The sequence below is a fragment of the Sinocyclocheilus grahami genome, unplaced genomic scaffold (genome assembly GCF_001515645.1).
Source record: "Sinocyclocheilus grahami isolate Dianchi unplaced genomic scaffold, SAMN03320097.WGS_v1.1 scaffold253.1, whole genome shotgun sequence".
NCBI lineage: Eukaryota > Metazoa > Chordata > Actinopteri > Cypriniformes > Cyprinidae > Sinocyclocheilus > Sinocyclocheilus grahami.
The window spans coordinates 1,598,267-1,615,612 of record NW_015505432.1 but is presented as its reverse complement, the minus strand read 5'-3'; the positions used below and the strand labels follow the sequence as shown (position 1 = coordinate 1,615,612).

The 17,346-nt window shown below is 37.2% G+C and overlaps 2 protein-coding genes across 2 annotated transcripts in view; both read right to left on the bottom strand.

The window, feature by feature from the left end:
* LOC107598677 (protein sidekick-like) overlaps nucleotides 1-1,644 on the bottom strand; it is a 3,022-nt gene extending 1,378 nt beyond the window's left edge. The window contains exons 1-3 of the mRNA XM_016290068.1: nucleotides 1,554-1,644; nucleotides 779-1,072; nucleotides 572-690 (exon numbers count right to left, since the gene is read on the bottom strand). Of these exons, the coding sequence (XP_016145554.1) occupies nucleotides 572-690; nucleotides 779-1,072; nucleotides 1,554-1,605 (465 nt within the window). The 5' untranslated portion in view covers nucleotides 1,606-1,644. The remainder of the gene's footprint in view (nucleotides 1-571; nucleotides 691-778; nucleotides 1,073-1,553) is intronic.
* Nucleotides 1,645-4,372: 2,728 nt separating this feature from the next.
* LOC107598592 (sodium channel protein type 4 subunit alpha A) overlaps nucleotides 4,373-17,346 on the bottom strand; it is a 36,164-nt gene continuing 23,190 nt past the window's right edge. Inside the window, exons 16-26 of the mRNA XM_016289981.1 lie at nucleotides 16,981-17,107; nucleotides 16,731-16,885; nucleotides 16,399-16,572; nucleotides 16,159-16,281; nucleotides 14,276-14,554; nucleotides 13,862-13,915; nucleotides 10,430-10,567; nucleotides 10,220-10,324; nucleotides 9,817-10,087; nucleotides 6,952-9,026; nucleotides 4,373-5,831 (exon numbers count right to left, since the gene is read on the bottom strand). Coding sequence (XP_016145467.1) covers nucleotides 7,723-9,026; nucleotides 9,817-10,087; nucleotides 10,220-10,324; nucleotides 10,430-10,567; nucleotides 13,862-13,915; nucleotides 14,276-14,554; nucleotides 16,159-16,281; nucleotides 16,399-16,572; nucleotides 16,731-16,885; nucleotides 16,981-17,107 — 2,730 coding nt within the window. The 3' untranslated portion in view covers nucleotides 4,373-5,831; nucleotides 6,952-7,722. The remainder of the gene's footprint in view (nucleotides 5,832-6,951; nucleotides 9,027-9,816; nucleotides 10,088-10,219; nucleotides 10,325-10,429; nucleotides 10,568-13,861; nucleotides 13,916-14,275; nucleotides 14,555-16,158; nucleotides 16,282-16,398; nucleotides 16,573-16,730; nucleotides 16,886-16,980; nucleotides 17,108-17,346) is intronic.

Genomic DNA, 17,346 nt, shown 5'->3' with positions numbered 1-17,346 from the left:
GAGGATTTCGATATAAGCCAAGAGGAGACTGGTTTTCCTTTGCTAAAATAAAGAAACTTTGCTTCCTTTACTCCTGTAAACAAACGTTGGTTTTCATGAGACTCACCGGCGCATGCGCAACGCTGACCTCATACGTCATCCGCCCGGAGCTGCTTCCGTGTACAACTGTTGGCGCAAGCTACATTAAAGTGATTATTACGTTTTGAATATGGATATTTTTCCTACAAAAACGCATCGATTCGCTACAGAAGGCCTTTGTTCACCCCCGGAGCCGTGTGAGATACTTTTTTTTATGGATGGGCGATTTTTATTTCGCTTTTATTTTTTTATTTTTATTTTATTATTAAGTTATTTTGGACTGAAGCAATGCAACACCCACTGAGTGGCATTAAACAGCTTGAAAGATCAAAGACAATTTTTAATATAACTCCGACTGGATTCGTCTGAAAGAAGAAAGTCATATACACCTAGGATGCCTTGGGGGTGAGTAAAACGCAGCCTAATTTTCATTTTTGGGTGAACTAACCCTTTAAGTGCACAAATCAATCTGTGGAAATGCTGTGGCCCTTACCAGTCTGTAAAACATAACCAGAGGAACGACGATGCACAAAATCAACAGTAAAGCCTGAAGGAAAATGAAAACATCCTTGACTCTCGATCTCATCAAGATAGTCTGGGGTTCAGTGTATCCTGGAGAAGAAACAGCGAGAGGAATACATGTATACATGGCAGGCTAGTGAAGAAAGCAAGTGAAAAACATTGACAAATTGACACCTACTGGACACTTGTAGCTCAGTTCCCGGTCCAGGCGTGCTGTTCAGCTTGCAAAAATAAGTGCCGCTGTCCTTGGTCTCCACTTTCTTTATGGCAATGGAGGCATTTATTTTATCACTCTTCTCCATTATCGATATTCTTTGGCTGTTCTTGAGCTGGTCTTTGTAAGCCTGGCCTTTGTACCACTCTACATGAGCAGACAAAGACGGATTCGACGGCACACAGTATATAATCACAGTCCGACCCGTCTTAACGCCAACAAATCTTGGCTTCTGGAACACATGGATATTTTCTTCAGCTGAAAAGATGAGATGGATGGAGAGAAAACATGCGAGACAGAACCGGTTTAATATCGCACGTATTAAGGTCATTTTCACATTACCAGCAGAAGTAAAACCAAGAAACATGCTTTCATTATGAAAGACACTAAACAGTAAGGATTATAAAACTGCATGAACTTCATGAACTGTTTATTGTTAAAAATGGGTATCTGGCAAATGCAAACTTGTTTTGAAGCGATGAGACTTCCTCTTTCACTCACAGATGGAAAGGAAGAACAACACTGAAAACAAGCCTAAGGCAACTGTAATATGCAAACTGTTATCCTGCAACCTTCAAACGTGCCACAAAAATCATATAAATCAATCATAAACTACTGCTGTTCTAACAAATTCCACCCAGAAGCTAAAAAGTGCACCAAATGTTGCATTTCAGTACAGTAACCTATGTAAAAGTCAAACACAACAGTAGTTTTTAAGGTCTTAAGCGGTCATATTTACCTGAGAGGTAAATCAGCGCCATGACTGAAGATCCCAGCAGGAAGTAATGCATGATTCTTGATCCTGAAATGCTCCTCTCCAAGAAAGTGTAGAAGTCAGCGCAGATCACATAGACAGAACAGAAGGAAGTCAGCTCCACCAGAGTGAAGGGTGCAGGTCATGAAGCTGCGATGATCCGAATCCGTTTCAGAGAAACATGCAAATCGATACACTCATGCATCAAAAGGTGAAGGAACGAAGTGAATCATCTTAATACTAAATATAAAGACTGATATAGGCTACTTCACCATGTATGTACAATCGTGATTAATGTCAACCGTTTATGCATCACAAAACCAGATTAATATCAATGGCTGAAAATTACCAGTATGTTTTCTGTTAAGTTCATAGGCATTTCCTTTAACCCCAAAACAGAATGCAACGCAATGTGTAATTCAAAATACATCGGAAACCCCTGTGAAGAATCAACATGAAAAATGTCTAAATATTAACATGGTCAGCCTACATTAGGCTGTATTATTACAGACTTTCTTAGAGTGTATCATACGCTCACACTAGCCATTGCAAATGTTATACGCCCACAAAGAGTTAAATGCAAAAGTCCTGTTACATATATTGCCTTATGCAATAAACAATTATTAGCAAATAATAGCTGCTATACTGAAAAATTATGACATTTTACTGACTATAAGTAACTTTGCAAGTACACTCTTAAAAATAAAAGTTCCAAAAGGGGTTTTGCAGCAATGCCACAGAAGTTTCCATGGATATTAAATGTTCCTTATGGAACCGCTAATGCCAAAGAAGAACCTTTATTCGTAATAATATGTACATGTCAACTTCCAGTCAGGTGTTTTGAGTGGCCCTCCAGGAGCAATGCTATGTGCACATTGATCTGGATAAATTTAATAACATTTTTAAATGTTTTCTAAAAGTTGCTCATCTACACTGAAAATGCTCACCTTGCTGTGCATGCGCAAAATAGCCTGAATGCTCACTGAGATGATCAGAGATAATAAAGCTCTCACGCTCTCTTGACACATTTTATTAACAAATATCCCATCACCCCAACACACCTGTGTGTGTTCAGGTCACACTTAAAATCTTCACCTTTTGCCACAGGACAGAAAAGGTTGTACAACATTTATTTTTAGCAACATTATTAAAGTGAATAGCAGGCACAACAATGTTGGTACAACCATAGATATGCATTGAAACAATGTGCATCTGCATCACATGACTAAACATGAATAACGGTTTATACACTTAGGAGAACAGCTTCTAAAAAGCTAAATTTTTGATGGACAAAATGCTGTCTCAGTGTAGATGAAAGTCCAAAACAGAGAGAAAAAAAATGTTTTCGAATTTATCCAGATTAATGTGGACATAGCCCAAGACTGGACACCCTTGGTTTATTATATTATATTTTATTTATTACTTACTTACAGTTGCCTGTGTTTTATTGTTTGCCGTTTCTGATGGTTGCCAGTCAGGATTTTGTTGTGTCGCACAATAACAATAAAGTGTCTTTAATTTCAATGCACAAGTGGGTGCTTTCCATGCGGTGCAGTTTATCACAGTCATTGAGCTGTGTGAAGAGTGTAGCACTCAGCAGCTGTAACCACACTCACTCATGCTCAACTATCAGTTAAAGTCAGAACAGGCAAGGAAGGCAGTACCCCCCCACCAAAAAAACTAATAAAACTAAACAAGTATTATGAAATATGTGATTAAATGAGAGAAAACAGTGTTTTTATTGTTCTATGCTTGGCTCAATACCTTAAATGCTCACTCCTCAAAAAGGTTAAAAATAAAGCAGTAAACGTCACACAGCACTGTCTGCAACCATCATGACATTTACATTGTTTATGAACCAAAAATAAGGCGGTAATCATTTTAACATAGAAACCAGTAGTTCTGTACACTGCAAAAAATATTTTTGAAGCTGTAAATAAAATAAATATTTATGGAGTATATTTTAAAAGAAAATACTATTTCATTTTTTTTTTATACTTCAAAATTTCAAGTTGAATTCAATGTTACTTGCTTGCTATTTCTTTGAATTTTTTTGTAAAATGTACTAGCAATTTTTAGTGTAGCAACAAATAAGTCAAATAACAACTCAGTGGCCTAAAGAGATGGCCAGATGACAGTCTGCTAACCACACACACACACACACACACACACACACAAAACACTTTACTGCCCCAGTTTCTGATTGACTCAAAAGCTGTGGGAACAACGACTATCACCTAAATAATATCTAGAAACAGTAATGTTTGTGAAAAAGTTGTTTGTCCAGTAAAAGATTTTGTGCTAGTAAACATTTTTGAACAGTAAGACCGGTCAACAATATTATTCTTTCTCCCATCAGTGAATGTGCTTCTGAAAGCTAAATTATCCCCATAACACAAATGCCAATGTATAGATCACCGGATTCCAAACTTATTAAGACTGGTTACCTGAGGTGAAGACATCTCTAGCTGCGGGGTAAAAATAGAAGGTGTGAAACAAGAACAGCTATCCGAGCAGGGGCCACTGTGACACACAGAAAAAGTCATATGGCGCACAAGTCGAATGGAAAAAATGGTCTTGATAAACACCTCTGGGAAAACATGTACACAAACAACACATGATAGCATGCTAAGACTGTAAACTCAACTAAATCCCACCATGAGATGAAGTGTGATACTGAAGAACTGCAATCTGAGACTGCAATTCAAACCTTTAAAGCATGAAGAGAAGCACGTTTATCTTATCAAATTTATTTTAAATGTACATTGAATTAAATGTTGTCAAGTGACGATACAAAGAAAAGACCACATCTGAGAAATACGCTTCTATCTGCAAAGTATATATATATACAGGCAATGAGGCTAGCAAATCCTAAAGCACTGCAATGTCTCTCTCCTTGATAAAAATGTAAACAATAGGAAATTATTTGCATATTAACAATATCAATATGAAACCAAAAGTGCACAAAACTGCCCACAGATTACATACAAACTGATTAGGGTTTTTTTTTCTCAAAAAAAGTAATTCTCATTTGAACACATAGTAAACTAATGCTTTTTGGTAATAAGAGACCAAATCTAAAAATTATACGAGAGGTAAATATAAATATCTCAAAGTGCTTCATTTATGAGTTTTAAGAAATAAGACATTTGCAGTCACATTAAGACTTCAGAGGAAATCCATCATTAAATGTCTCTAATACATACAACTTCTAGCTATGATGACTCACAGGTACTAAAACACTGAACATAGCTTCGGGGATTATTAACTTGATAATGTTTTAAAATGGCCAGTTTTCAATTTTCAATTTAATGAAAGGAATTCAAAGGAAGGTGTAAACATCACAACCATATCTCAGGTAATAAATATGAATTTCAGCTAGATATGAATTAGGTAAGAATCGTGTGAGTCATCTACTGGACACTTCAGGCTCTTTTTGTAAAGAAGGGAATCAGTTATAAAGCAGTTACAGGGTAATGCCCTTGCCGACAAAGAAAAATAATCTGACGCAATTTTGCAACACTTATCAGGGGTACTCTAAATTTCACAAATTATTCATCAATTTATTATAATGGACACTATGATGCTCAATTCACATCGGGATATTAGTGCTGTGCTGTCTCCGTGTTAAATACAGTTAAATGGATGGGGTTATTCTAACTAGGTTTACTTAACTTCTGAAATAACTTCTGAATAAGAACATGAAAACTGCATTTACTTTACAGGCTTGGTAGATTTTCAGCAATCTCAAGTGACAATCTAGCTGTTTTGACTACCAGGGCATTAAAAGGAATTGCTAAAATTACACAATGCTTTTAATGCTTCAAGTTATATTAATTACAAAATATTTTAAAAAAATGTTTAGTACAGTCACTGGGGACTACAACTGCACTGTAAAGGATCAGTTTCTGTTCTACTCGTTCCACCAATCTGCTGTAAACTGGTAAGCCATGGACTGAGATTATAAATAGTTCAGTAGACTAAACAGACTCTGGACCGACATGTTTGAGTGATGGTCAGTACCAGCGGTTCTCGTTCCTAATAGTTCTGAGATCTGTGCAGTTAAACATCAGAATTATACTGTAAGTAACATATCAGGTTTTGTAATTCAGTGTTTAACAAATACTGTTGTGAATTCTTTGATCATTATTGAATTATTAAGATATAAATACTGATACATCTTCCAACAAGTATTCAAAAAGATGATTTAGGACAAGGTAAAAACTACGATGAACCTGTAAAATGGGAGCTTGTTGAAAAAAACTGTGTTTTAAACTAGTGTTTCCCAACCGGGGTGCCGTCTGTGGTCTGTCGAGAGCAGGGGTGCCGTGTAAAAAAATATTTTTTTTATATTTTTAAATTGCTAAAATGTTCAAAAAAGCATCTATTATATAATATCCATTTCTGATGTCGCCAATAATTAGAGATGCACCGAAATTTCGGCTGCCGAAAATTAGTTCACCGCTCAGGTTTCACTTTCACGTGATGTGACGCTCTGCGTATTATCCCACTCAATGCGTGTGTGCTCCGCTCAGTCGCTCCACTCGTATACCGTTCATGCGAATCGGAACAGCAACGTCCACTCAAAAGTCGAGCCGACAGGAAACATGGATGTAGTACAGTATTGTTTCTGTCTGCAATAGCCCTACTGTGTTGTTACATGGTGTGGTATTTGGGCAACTCTGGTAACGCTGCCCTCTCATTCATTGATCTGCTAACCGCTATGTTATGCTCACGTGTTCTGATAATAATAGCTTTCTAGGACTAAACAGTATTTGGATAATTGGTAAAAAAAAAAAAAAAAAAGTTAATTATCTTACCCCTACTGTTGAAAACCTACCTGAAAAACTAAAAAGCTATTTATTTAATTCGAAGGCCTGTCGCTATTTTTTATTCGTGCTATCATTATTAATTCTTTATTTGTTCTTATTCTATTACTGACTGCTTACTTGTCATTTTTTATTCAATTTAAAGTTTGAAATCAAGCTATCTCGTGCTACTGTAACAAAATTACCCCACTGTAAAATTAAAAAAACACTGAGTGAGCAAAAATTTGTGAGATAGCTAGTTATAATGGTAATTAAATAATGTTTACATATGTATAAAAGCCTATATTAAAATCTGTCATATAAATTGGTCTCTTCATTAGAAAATAGCCTACTGATTGCCATCATTGATGGACACATTTTTTTAAATAATATTAAAAATATCTGTATGACATTATATTCTGCAGTTCTTCCCCGTTGTACTGAATATCTATACTTTTCAAATGATCATATCAAAGTTAGAAATTCAAATATTGTGACAAAATTAATTTTGTAGGGTGCCACAAGTTTGTTCAAATTTCCAAATGGGTGCCGCGACTAAGAAAAGGTTGGGAAACACTGCTTTAAACAACCCAAAGAAATATACCATTGTCACCACATACCGTAGTCACATACAGTAGAATTACTGGGTGTTAGCATGCAGGGGACGAAACAGCTACATTAAAATTGTGATTTCATTTTGACCATGAAAAATGTTATAATAGGATTTTTCTTTTCTTGTTTTGCAAAACACATTTTTGCGAACTAGTCCCAGGTTTTTCACTCGAAAGGAACCAAACAAGTGCACAAAGATTCTCTGGACACTAAATATTACTAATTATTCCCAAAAGGCTGAACTTTAAATTCATCACTGCAACGGTGGCAAAATTTCAAAGTGGGTGTGGCCACTTTCACTTAAATGGCTGTAACTCTTGAATGGAATGAGATATTTTCACCAAACTTGGCACATTTGTGTATGGGTTCAGTCTGAGGTCATGTGGGAAAAAATGCAGCACTTAGCCCCTTGGTGGCGCTATAACAGGGAAAAACCCGCAAACATATATACGTACAAGGGCAAAAGAACCTGGCTAAGTTATGGCAAATGTACTGGGACATTTCTAATTGGGATCAAATAAAACGAATCCTAAATTAAACGGGTCTTTACAAAAGTTTCAATAATAAAAAAACAGTACTCCCAAGAAACAGCATTCCAATGCTGTCACACAGTAGCAGTCCTGTGTAATCCTTTAAGCCGTCTTGTTTTTGGAGCATATGTTGTTCAGTGAGTGCAGGTGATACTCCATTTTACATCACAAGGATTATCTCAGTCCACAGGCATTGTCCACCAGTTATACTATTGACTCTTTTATCGTTGCATTCTCTGAACTGCAGAGGCCATGTGTCGTGGGTCCAGACCGGAGGATCACCTCACTTGTGAGCTCCACTGGAAGTATGCCAAGTTGTCCCTGTGGTTGAGGGTAGGTTACGGATACTCTGTGCTGCGTGACCGAGGTGGGCTTGGGCGGCTGTGCATAAGGTGGCATCGGCCTAGCCTGCAGCTCAAGAGCCATGGCGAGTTCTGGATTGCTGCCATACAGGGCATCCATTTTCCTTGCAATTAACCCTTCGGTTTCAGGAGGTTCTTCATCGTTTTGACTCCTGACTTTCCTCTTTGAACGATGCATGAAGCATGCATACCGGATAGCACGTTTGAGGAGATGTCTACGGTATGTTCGTTGAACCGCAGTGGCTGCGCGCTCTTCCTCTTTCCTCCTGAGAGTGGTGTTGATTGGATCAAAGGAGGCAGAAGTGGGATTGTTCATTGTGAACTTGGCTTCAATGCTCTCCTTCATGGCAGCCATCTCAATCGTGTCGCCAAGAACCTCACGGGTAACTGCCAAAAGAATATCCAGACAGTGGACTTTGTCGCCGGTTACAATGGGTAGATCCATGGTGATTAGTTTAAGGCGGTTGGGTTTGGCAATTCGTAAAGGCTCCTGCAAGGCATCGACGAAGTCAAACAAGCGGCTGTACTCAATGAACTGTGTACCATCAACGTCAAACTTTTCCCATGTCTCATCGAACATCTCAAAGTCATCCTCACAGAGCAGGTCTCCACTCTCCTCTTGAGCAACGTTGAAGTTCTCAAGAATGATAGCAATGTACATGTTCACGACCACCAGGAACGACATGATGATGTAACTGCAGAAAAACATGATACCCATGCCAGGATTCCCGCAGTTACCCCGAACGTCTGTACCTGGGTTCTCTATGTCAGGGTCACAGTCTGGAGGGCCGCTGTTCAGAATAGGCAGCAGAAGCCCATCCCAGCCTGCCGAGGTTGTGATCTCAAACAGGCAGATGATGCTGCCGCCAAATGTTTCAAAGTTGAAGATATCGTCGATGCCTGCCTGCTTTTTTACATAGGCAAAGTTAGACATGGCAAAGATAGAGAAGATGAACATAATGAGGAACAGAAGCAGTCCGATGTTGAAGAGGGCAGGAAGTGACATCATCAAGGCAAACAAAAGAGTCCTAATGCCTTTTGCCCCTCTGATGAGACGTAGCACACGGCCGATTCTGGCGAGCCGGATGACGCGGAACAAGGTGGGAGACACAAAATACTTCTCAATGATGTCTGATAACATCAGACCTTGGGAAAGAACAAATATGGGTTATTATAAACTATTTAGTGTAGTTATAGTAGTAAAGTATACACTGGGGCGCACTTACAGAGCTCTTAGTATCTAGTTTATCCAAATCAGTAAAATACACCATAACAAGCTATATTGGCATGATGTTTGACAACTCTAGGCTCATTGAAAAAACTTGGCAGAACTCCAAAAGGTACCAATACAGATAATTTACAGGTTCCATTTGAAACGAACACTAGAACACCGACCATTTTTATTACACAAATTGGGATTACAGGGGCAGATTATGGATTAATAAAGATTTATTTTCATGTGGCTCCTTGCACAATACTATGTTATGACCCCAAAACTCTTTTACCACAGTGTATGATTTGTAAACGAATACATTTTGATGTCTGCATCACATAACCAGCTCCATATCAATGGTTTTTCTGATGTAGTAAACTTGCTCGAACTAAACTCGCACCCAGTAGCACTGCTCTTGTGATGCAAAGCGCTTTGAACACAAGTCGCGATAAAAGCTTAAAAACTTGTAGAATCAAGCTTAAAATGGCATGGTTACTTCAGCAAATGCAAGTTTTGTTGTTTTCGGTTAAGTGTAGAGTAGGTTTTTGTGTATGTTGTACATTATTTTCAAACACAATAGAGCATTAGCCCTTTTTGCGTCACTTACTGGACATTTCACTTTGAATGTGCCACAAAACATGCAAGAGGAAACAATGTAATTTTGCAGAAATGTCACTGCAGGCACGTTTTTTTTTCAATGAGCCTGGGTTGTTCTACACATACCTGCTATAGAAAGGATGACCACAACAAAATCAAAGACGTTCCAGCCAATAGTGAAAAAGAAATGTCTGAGCGCAAACATCTTAAGTCCACATTCTCCTGTGAAGATGACGATGAAGAACAAATTGATCTGGTACAGGATATCCTCTTTCTCAGCACTCTGGTCATCTGTCTCTATCATCATGGTCACCATATTGAGGCAGATAAGCACCATGATAAAGATGTCAAAGAACTGTTTTGTTATGAAGTCAAACACCACACCCTGGATCTCATTCTGTTAGGAGAACAATGTAGTGGATTAGTTTTTAAAAACCTCAAGAGATCTAATGCTGATATTCCAAAAAAACAACAACACTTTTGTTGAAAGTCAATTAGTTGTTATCAATGTTAGTCGAATGGTTCATACCAATGGCCTAGGGATAGGTTTTGCAGGTTTTTTGGAACCCAACTTCTTCATGGCATTGTAGTACTTTTTTTGTTCCTCTGTCATGAAAATGTCTTTCCCTCCAAAGTGCAGAAGAAACAAATATTAATTATTCTTTGTGGTAAAGAACTATCCAAATGTGCAACACAAATTTAAATAATTTGGAGTTTAGTTAAAAAAAGATATGCTTATCTTGGACTTCTGCTGATTGAAGTTGTCAATGATGACACCAATGAAGAGGTTGAGAGTGAAAAAGGATCCAAAAATGATGAAAATAACAAAATATAGGTACATGTAAAGGTTGATCTCATATGATGGCTGCTCTTCCACCTAACACGGAAAATAATCAATGAATGCCACAATAAAAGTAAGTCACACAGAGTAAGTTTTTTAACTCTAAACTAGGGCTGTCAGTTTAACGCATAAACTTAATAAGTTATGAAAAATAACGTGATGAAAATATTTTAACGCAGTTAACGCACTGGCCCCACGTCCTGCATGTCATCTTATATTTCATAGAGTTGACTGTTGACAAATATGATGCAGGGCAACAACCCCATAAACTAAGTTATGCCCTAAAATTCAAGATATTGGGACAAAAATGCCCCTTTATGAGTTTTTGTCTCTTTTCTATATCATATGATAAGCAATATCACACCAGCAGCAAGAGCAATATCACACAAGTGCTGTTTTTGTCACAAAGAACACGAGTACAACTCATAGACTAGGCTATAAAGTGCAAATGTGATTTTATACAACAGTTCCGTAAACAAGACGTTTATATTGTGTCATGTACACGGACCTATTTTAAACACAATATTGTGTGTTTTTGTTCAGTATTGCCAACATAAATATTACCTATAAAGCCACAGCAGAACTGTTGTGTGTCTGTGAGTAACACAACGGTGTTTATTTTCTGAATTCATTCACGTGAACGAATTGTGTGAACCAATGAGTCAAAGGCCATTCATTGAGAGAGCCGTTTACTGAATTCCTGAATGAATCAACCGTTTGAATGAATCGAATCGAATGAATAAAGACATTTACAGCCACCTGCTGGTAGTTTTAGTTTCTTCTTTTTATTAAAAAAATTCAATTAAATAAAAAACATTAAAGGCATATTTCAGCAAAAATAAATAAATTTATAAATAAATTCTCTCATCATTTACTCACCCTTGTGTTGTTTCAAACCTGAATGACTTACTTTCTTTTGCAAAACATAGAAGAAGTATTTTGACTATTGGAAGACAAAGCTGTTTCTGTTACCAGTGACTTTCATTGCATGAACAAAAAAATACTGAGATGTTTCTAAAATGATCTTCTTTTATGTTCCATACTTTATGTTAGGCTGTTGCAACCTAAACATTTAACACAATAATAGCTTTAAATTATCTTTTGGGGGTATTTTCACAGCCAAATTTAGTTTAACCCTCTAAGCGCTAGACCAAAATGACGTCATATTCCTATTCAAAGTGTTCGAGCAAATAGCATAGCAAGTGAGCTATCGTGTCATTGATGCGGAAGCAGTTCAGTTCAGAGTGTCTGAGTAAATTGTGAGATTTGTGAGAGAAAATCGCCAAATGGCTAATAAAATGTTGTACCGTGAGAATGTGTTGCAAATGTTACTCGCCGATTCTGACTCTGAAGCGGAATATTTGCCTTTTGGAAATGACGATCGGTCATCTAATGATCGCGCTTCTTCCGGTACATCTTTGCAGCGCAATGGTGCCGCCGTGCAAGGCGAGAGTGTTCACGAAGCACAAACAAGTGATCATTTCGACCCTTTGTCCAACGGGGATGGGGGTGGCAGGGGAGAATGTGGTCGTAGTGTTCATAGGAGAGCTGTTGCTAGAGGTGGAGGCAGGAGGGGTAGGAGAAATAGGGCTGGAAGTAACACTAGCTCTTTGGATCCAGCACCCCAAAGAGGTGGGAGTGGCCGCGGTAGACGTGGCCGTGCTGTGCGTGGGAGAGCCGGGAGACGTGGTAGAGGCAGCAGGGGTGATCTGGCTCTATATAGGGCTGGAAATAGCAATGACAATGGTGGCTGGGTTTTTTTGAGAAATGAAGACGTGTATCAGGACTGGATCAAACGCTTTGATGAGCCTGTTGGTTATCTAGGAGAGAAAGATTTGACCAGTGCTGCACCCTTACAAAGTACAGGTGCAGTCAGTGTGGGGTAGGTCTGTGCACTCTGCCATGCAATGAGAGGTACCATACTCTCAAGAACTATAAACTTTGTCACCTAGATACTTGATTGGGCAGATAGCTGGTCAACTGATAAAAAAATAGGCACATGCATTTTAATATGGCACAGTAATATAGTAATAATTTACTATAGTTACTAATAGTTTTACTGTTGATTTCCTCTTTTCCTGATCATTTGGAATGAGGATAAAAAGACAAAAAAAACAACAACAACAAAAAAACATGCAAATAAGTTCAAACATCCACTCCATATATATTTTTTCCTGCATATTACTGATGAACTGATCAAAAAGTAGGCTACTGTTCACATGCGTTTTACTACTATATAGTATAGTAATATAGTAATAATTTAGTACTTTCTACTGTTTTATTGTTGGTTTCCTCTTTTCTGATCATTTGGAATGAGAATAAAAAGACAAAAAAAACAAAACAAAAAAACATGCAAATAAGTTCAAACATCAATTCAATATCTACTATTTCCTGAATATTATGAAATTCAAGATGGCCGCCCCTGATGACATCATAATATGCAAATTAGATGAGTATATTTACACTCCACATAAACATTTACACTCCGCCCAACATTTTTCTAATTTACAGTAGATCTCTATCTTTAAGCCCTTTCAACCCACAAGCGTTTGAAATCTTGATGTCAAAATCCAGCATTTTTTCCAAAAAACCCTGGCACCTAAAGGGTTAAGATTAATTAGATTAATTAATCTCAGCACCCTGTAATTAATTAGATTAAAAGTTTTAATCAACTGACAGCCCTACTCTAAACAGAAATAAGTTCAATAATTTAGGAACTGACATTGTTCTTTAAAAATAAGCTGTTGAACATGCAACTCATTATTCATTTTATTTTACTTTGATGTCATGACATTTGGATATAAGAACCAAGAAAAGTTTGATTTTACTGACTTACAACCTTTGCCACAGGGAACATATTTGTTTTGAGAGTTGCACTTTTGGGGAAGAATTTCTTAAATTTTTTGTTGATTGATTACACAAAGCTATCAAATGGCATCAAAACACTTACAATATAGTGCTCAAGTTGTATGGACTAAGCATTTTTTTATCCCTTTTAACACTATAACCATTTGTATGAAAATAAGATTCTTTATTTTAATTCTTTAAAATGTTTGTTTCTATCTAAAAACAGCAGCATACAGGTTTAGAAAGATATGAGAGTGAGTATATAATGGTGAAATATTTATCAACTATTCTTTTTACTCTAATTGAGAAATGTGTTTACAAATTGAACACCACTTTGCATACAATCAGCGAGGACAACATATCAAAAAGTTGTGTTGACTATTTACTGTATTGTGAACTTGCAACATGCGTGGATATACTACATTATATCCATTCAACTGCATTGTAGCAGCTATACAGGTGGAAAGACTGTCATTCACGTACCTCTCTAGAATCCACTGCAGCATACATGATATCCATCCAGCCTTTAAATGTGGCCTGTGTGGAGAGAAGTATTTTATGAATATCAGCATGTCATATAAAACCCATTTATTCATTATGCATTTGTGCTGAGTTACCTCTGTGTCCTCTGATGCATAAAAAGGAAAGGACATGAAAATGCATTCGCTGACTGTAAATATGCTTAAACTCAATAATGACATTATTATACTCTGTGTCTGCACTAAATTGATCTTTTTATTGATTTTTTTTAGCTTAGTTTCACTCTTTGGATGTTCTGAATTAGTTTGATCTTTTTTTCTTCAAACGATCAAGCAAATATCATCATGTTATGACTGTTAATGGTTACATGTGTTCCATATGTAATAGAATAAACTCTACAAGTCATAATAAACGTACAATTTGCAGTAGAGAGAGGTAGCCGAGTCCCACATTGTCATAGTTGACCTTCACATTGACCCAGCGCGCTTCATTGGTGAGCATCAGAGCCATACAGTCACTCTTGTTGTTGACCACATCCATGGGGAAGCGTTCCTCTGTGGTGGTGTTGATGCAGTGGTAGAACTTCCCAGCAAACAGATTGACTCCCATAATGCTGAAGATGAGCCAGAATATCAGACAAACCAGCAGCACATTGAAAATAGAGGGAATGGCACCAACCAGTGCATTTACTACCACCTGTATGGGACATAAACACAATCTGGAATTAGAGACAAATAAGTAATTGATATTTGTGCAAATACTTATTTTAACTTAACTTTAAAGTTAATATTTAAAGACATGTCACTCAGAAACGTTAAAAACATACAGTATAAAGTTGATTTTTACATTAGGTAAAATATTCTAAATAAAAATGGTTCTAAAAATCATTCTAGCTTTAAAGGATTTATATTTATAACTTTGAATCTTTTTAAACTCTTGTGCTTTTCCTAATCTATTAAAGTGTTAAAATACTAAACATTAGGGGTGGAATGGTTCTCCACACACGGTTCGGCACGCGCTAGGACCGCGGTTCAACTTAAATCTGACAACGCATCTGTAATATGGTTTGCTATAAATAACATGTAAAACAAACGGGGTTCGGCTAATATATGTTTCTGTTGATGGATGTGCATTCTGGCTTCCCAATGCATTACAACAACAGCGATGAAAAGAAAAAAACAGGGACAAACCATTCACTCTCGTTCAATGCGAATGCCATATGCTGGAATATGAGCATTTATTCCGTCATCACCCGGGTACTGATAGCGCGCGCACATGTGAGCATGCTGATATCTGTGTTTTAGCTAAACTTGTTTAAGCTTTGCCAGTTTAAACATTTAAGAACCAGAGGACGCGAGCTCACGCGTGCAGTGAGAAGATGTGTGCGTGCGCTCATTCGAAGCCTGCAAAACCCTGTTCTGAGTGTCTCAGTCAGAACACTCGCAAATATTAAGCTCTCTCTGAAGTATTGTGTTTAAATGGACAAATTCACACAAAAATTATGTCAAAATGCCCGTCTTGGTAGGTATCCTATAGCAGACATAGCCAGCTGAACATACTGGATCAGTGCACTGGATCAGTGCATTCTCTTAAAGTGACAGCACTTTCTTAATATTAATCAAACAGCAACAACAAAGAAATCACTCAATGCTCTTGGTTGAATAGCTTTTGTAACTTTAATAAAGATTAATCTTTAATTTATACAGTCAAATATGCAATGCTGTTATACATTTCATTACTTTATTCAATTTCTGTACCTGAAAACTGTTAGACCTACCTAAAAAAACCTGAAAATCACTGTTTATTTTATTTGTATCTTTACTCTATTGTATTTATTTGTGCTGTTGCTTGTAGTTAGATAAATTATTCTTATTTTATTTATTTTTATTTGACAGTATAGTTTTTCTCTAAACATAGCACATACCGAACCATACTGAAACCGTGACTCTAAAACCGTGATACAAACCGAACCGTGAGTAAGTTGAACCGTTCCACCCCTACTAAACATGAATTTTTAACTTCGTCTTTTTTAACATAAACTGTGAAAATCAGGAAAATGCTGTTTTTAAAAAGAATCACATTTCCAATCATTTGGTATTTCTGTGGATAATTTTTATAACAAAGCGTACCTCTTCTCAACACTGCTGTCATTTCCACAACACCAATCCTTTTATTGACTGCTTGCTAACTTGTGTAAGCAAGTCCAAATAAATACTGCAATTTTCCATGCCAAAAAGTGAACTTCAGATCTTTATTTGAAGAACCACTCACAAATGCATAAATAAGGAGTCGTTTCTTACCCTCATTCCTTCAAATCTTGACAGGGCTCGAAGTGGTCGAAGAGCCCTGAGTGTTCTGAGAGATTTGATTGCTCCCAGCTCAGAATATCCCAATAAATTGGCTGTTAAACTGACTACTGACACCTGAATAAAACAGCACATGATCAGTACACACAGACTTTGGCATCTGACATGCATTTGCTTATAAAAATATTGACTTTTTGACTTTTGCTTTGGCAAAAGTCAAAAAGGTTAACTCACATCCACAATGAGGAAGTCCAGCCAGCACCACGCATTAGTGAAGTAAGTCTTGAAACCATATGCCACCCACTTTAGTAACATCTCTACTATGAAAATGTACGTAAAGACTTTATCAGCATACTCCAGTACAATCTTGATCACTCTGCGGCGCTCGATGTTGATATCCTCAAAAGCCTGACAGAATAAAAGTTGATGTATCAGACAAACATTAATGGATTTATAATTTCCCTTTTCCTTACAATGAAATTAAAAAGTGAGATTTTAATATCACAGATGTAATAACTTAACTACATGCAGTTTACTAAGCATTGGCTCAGTATTGCCAGACACACCAGTGCTCCACTACTAAGGAGGATCATAAAGATGATGAAGGTTTCAAAGTAGTCATGCTCAACGATGGTGAAGCATGTTCTTCGAAGGTTCCACCACTTTTTCCCCCATCCTTCTGTGATGTCTACATTGAAACATGTAAATCGCTTAACACAACCTAAGTAAAAAGAGAGAAAAATACATAAGATATTTCTGGTCTTGAAGTGATGCCTTGAGCATTAACATTCCTAATGAAAGAAAATGCATGCACACCCTCTGTGAAACAGGACTCTGGCTCTTCAGGCTCTGGTTCTTCTTCCTCTTCAGGCTCAGGCTTAGGTTCTGGAGGCCGGTAGTCCACTGTGCTACAAACTGAAGAGTCGTCATCATTAAGAGTGGCCTGTGCAGAAAAAATATGCAAAGAAACGAGAGAGAATGAAAAACAAATGTGAGGAGAACAAAATAAAGTATTAAAGGGGTCATATGATGCGATTTCCTTTCTCTTTGGAGTGTTACAAGCTGATTGTGCATAGATAAGATCCCTGAAGTTGCAAAGACTAAAGTCTCAAAACCAAAGAGATATTCTTTATCAAAGTTAAGACTCTGCCACGCCCCCCTAAAACGGCTCGTTCTAACACG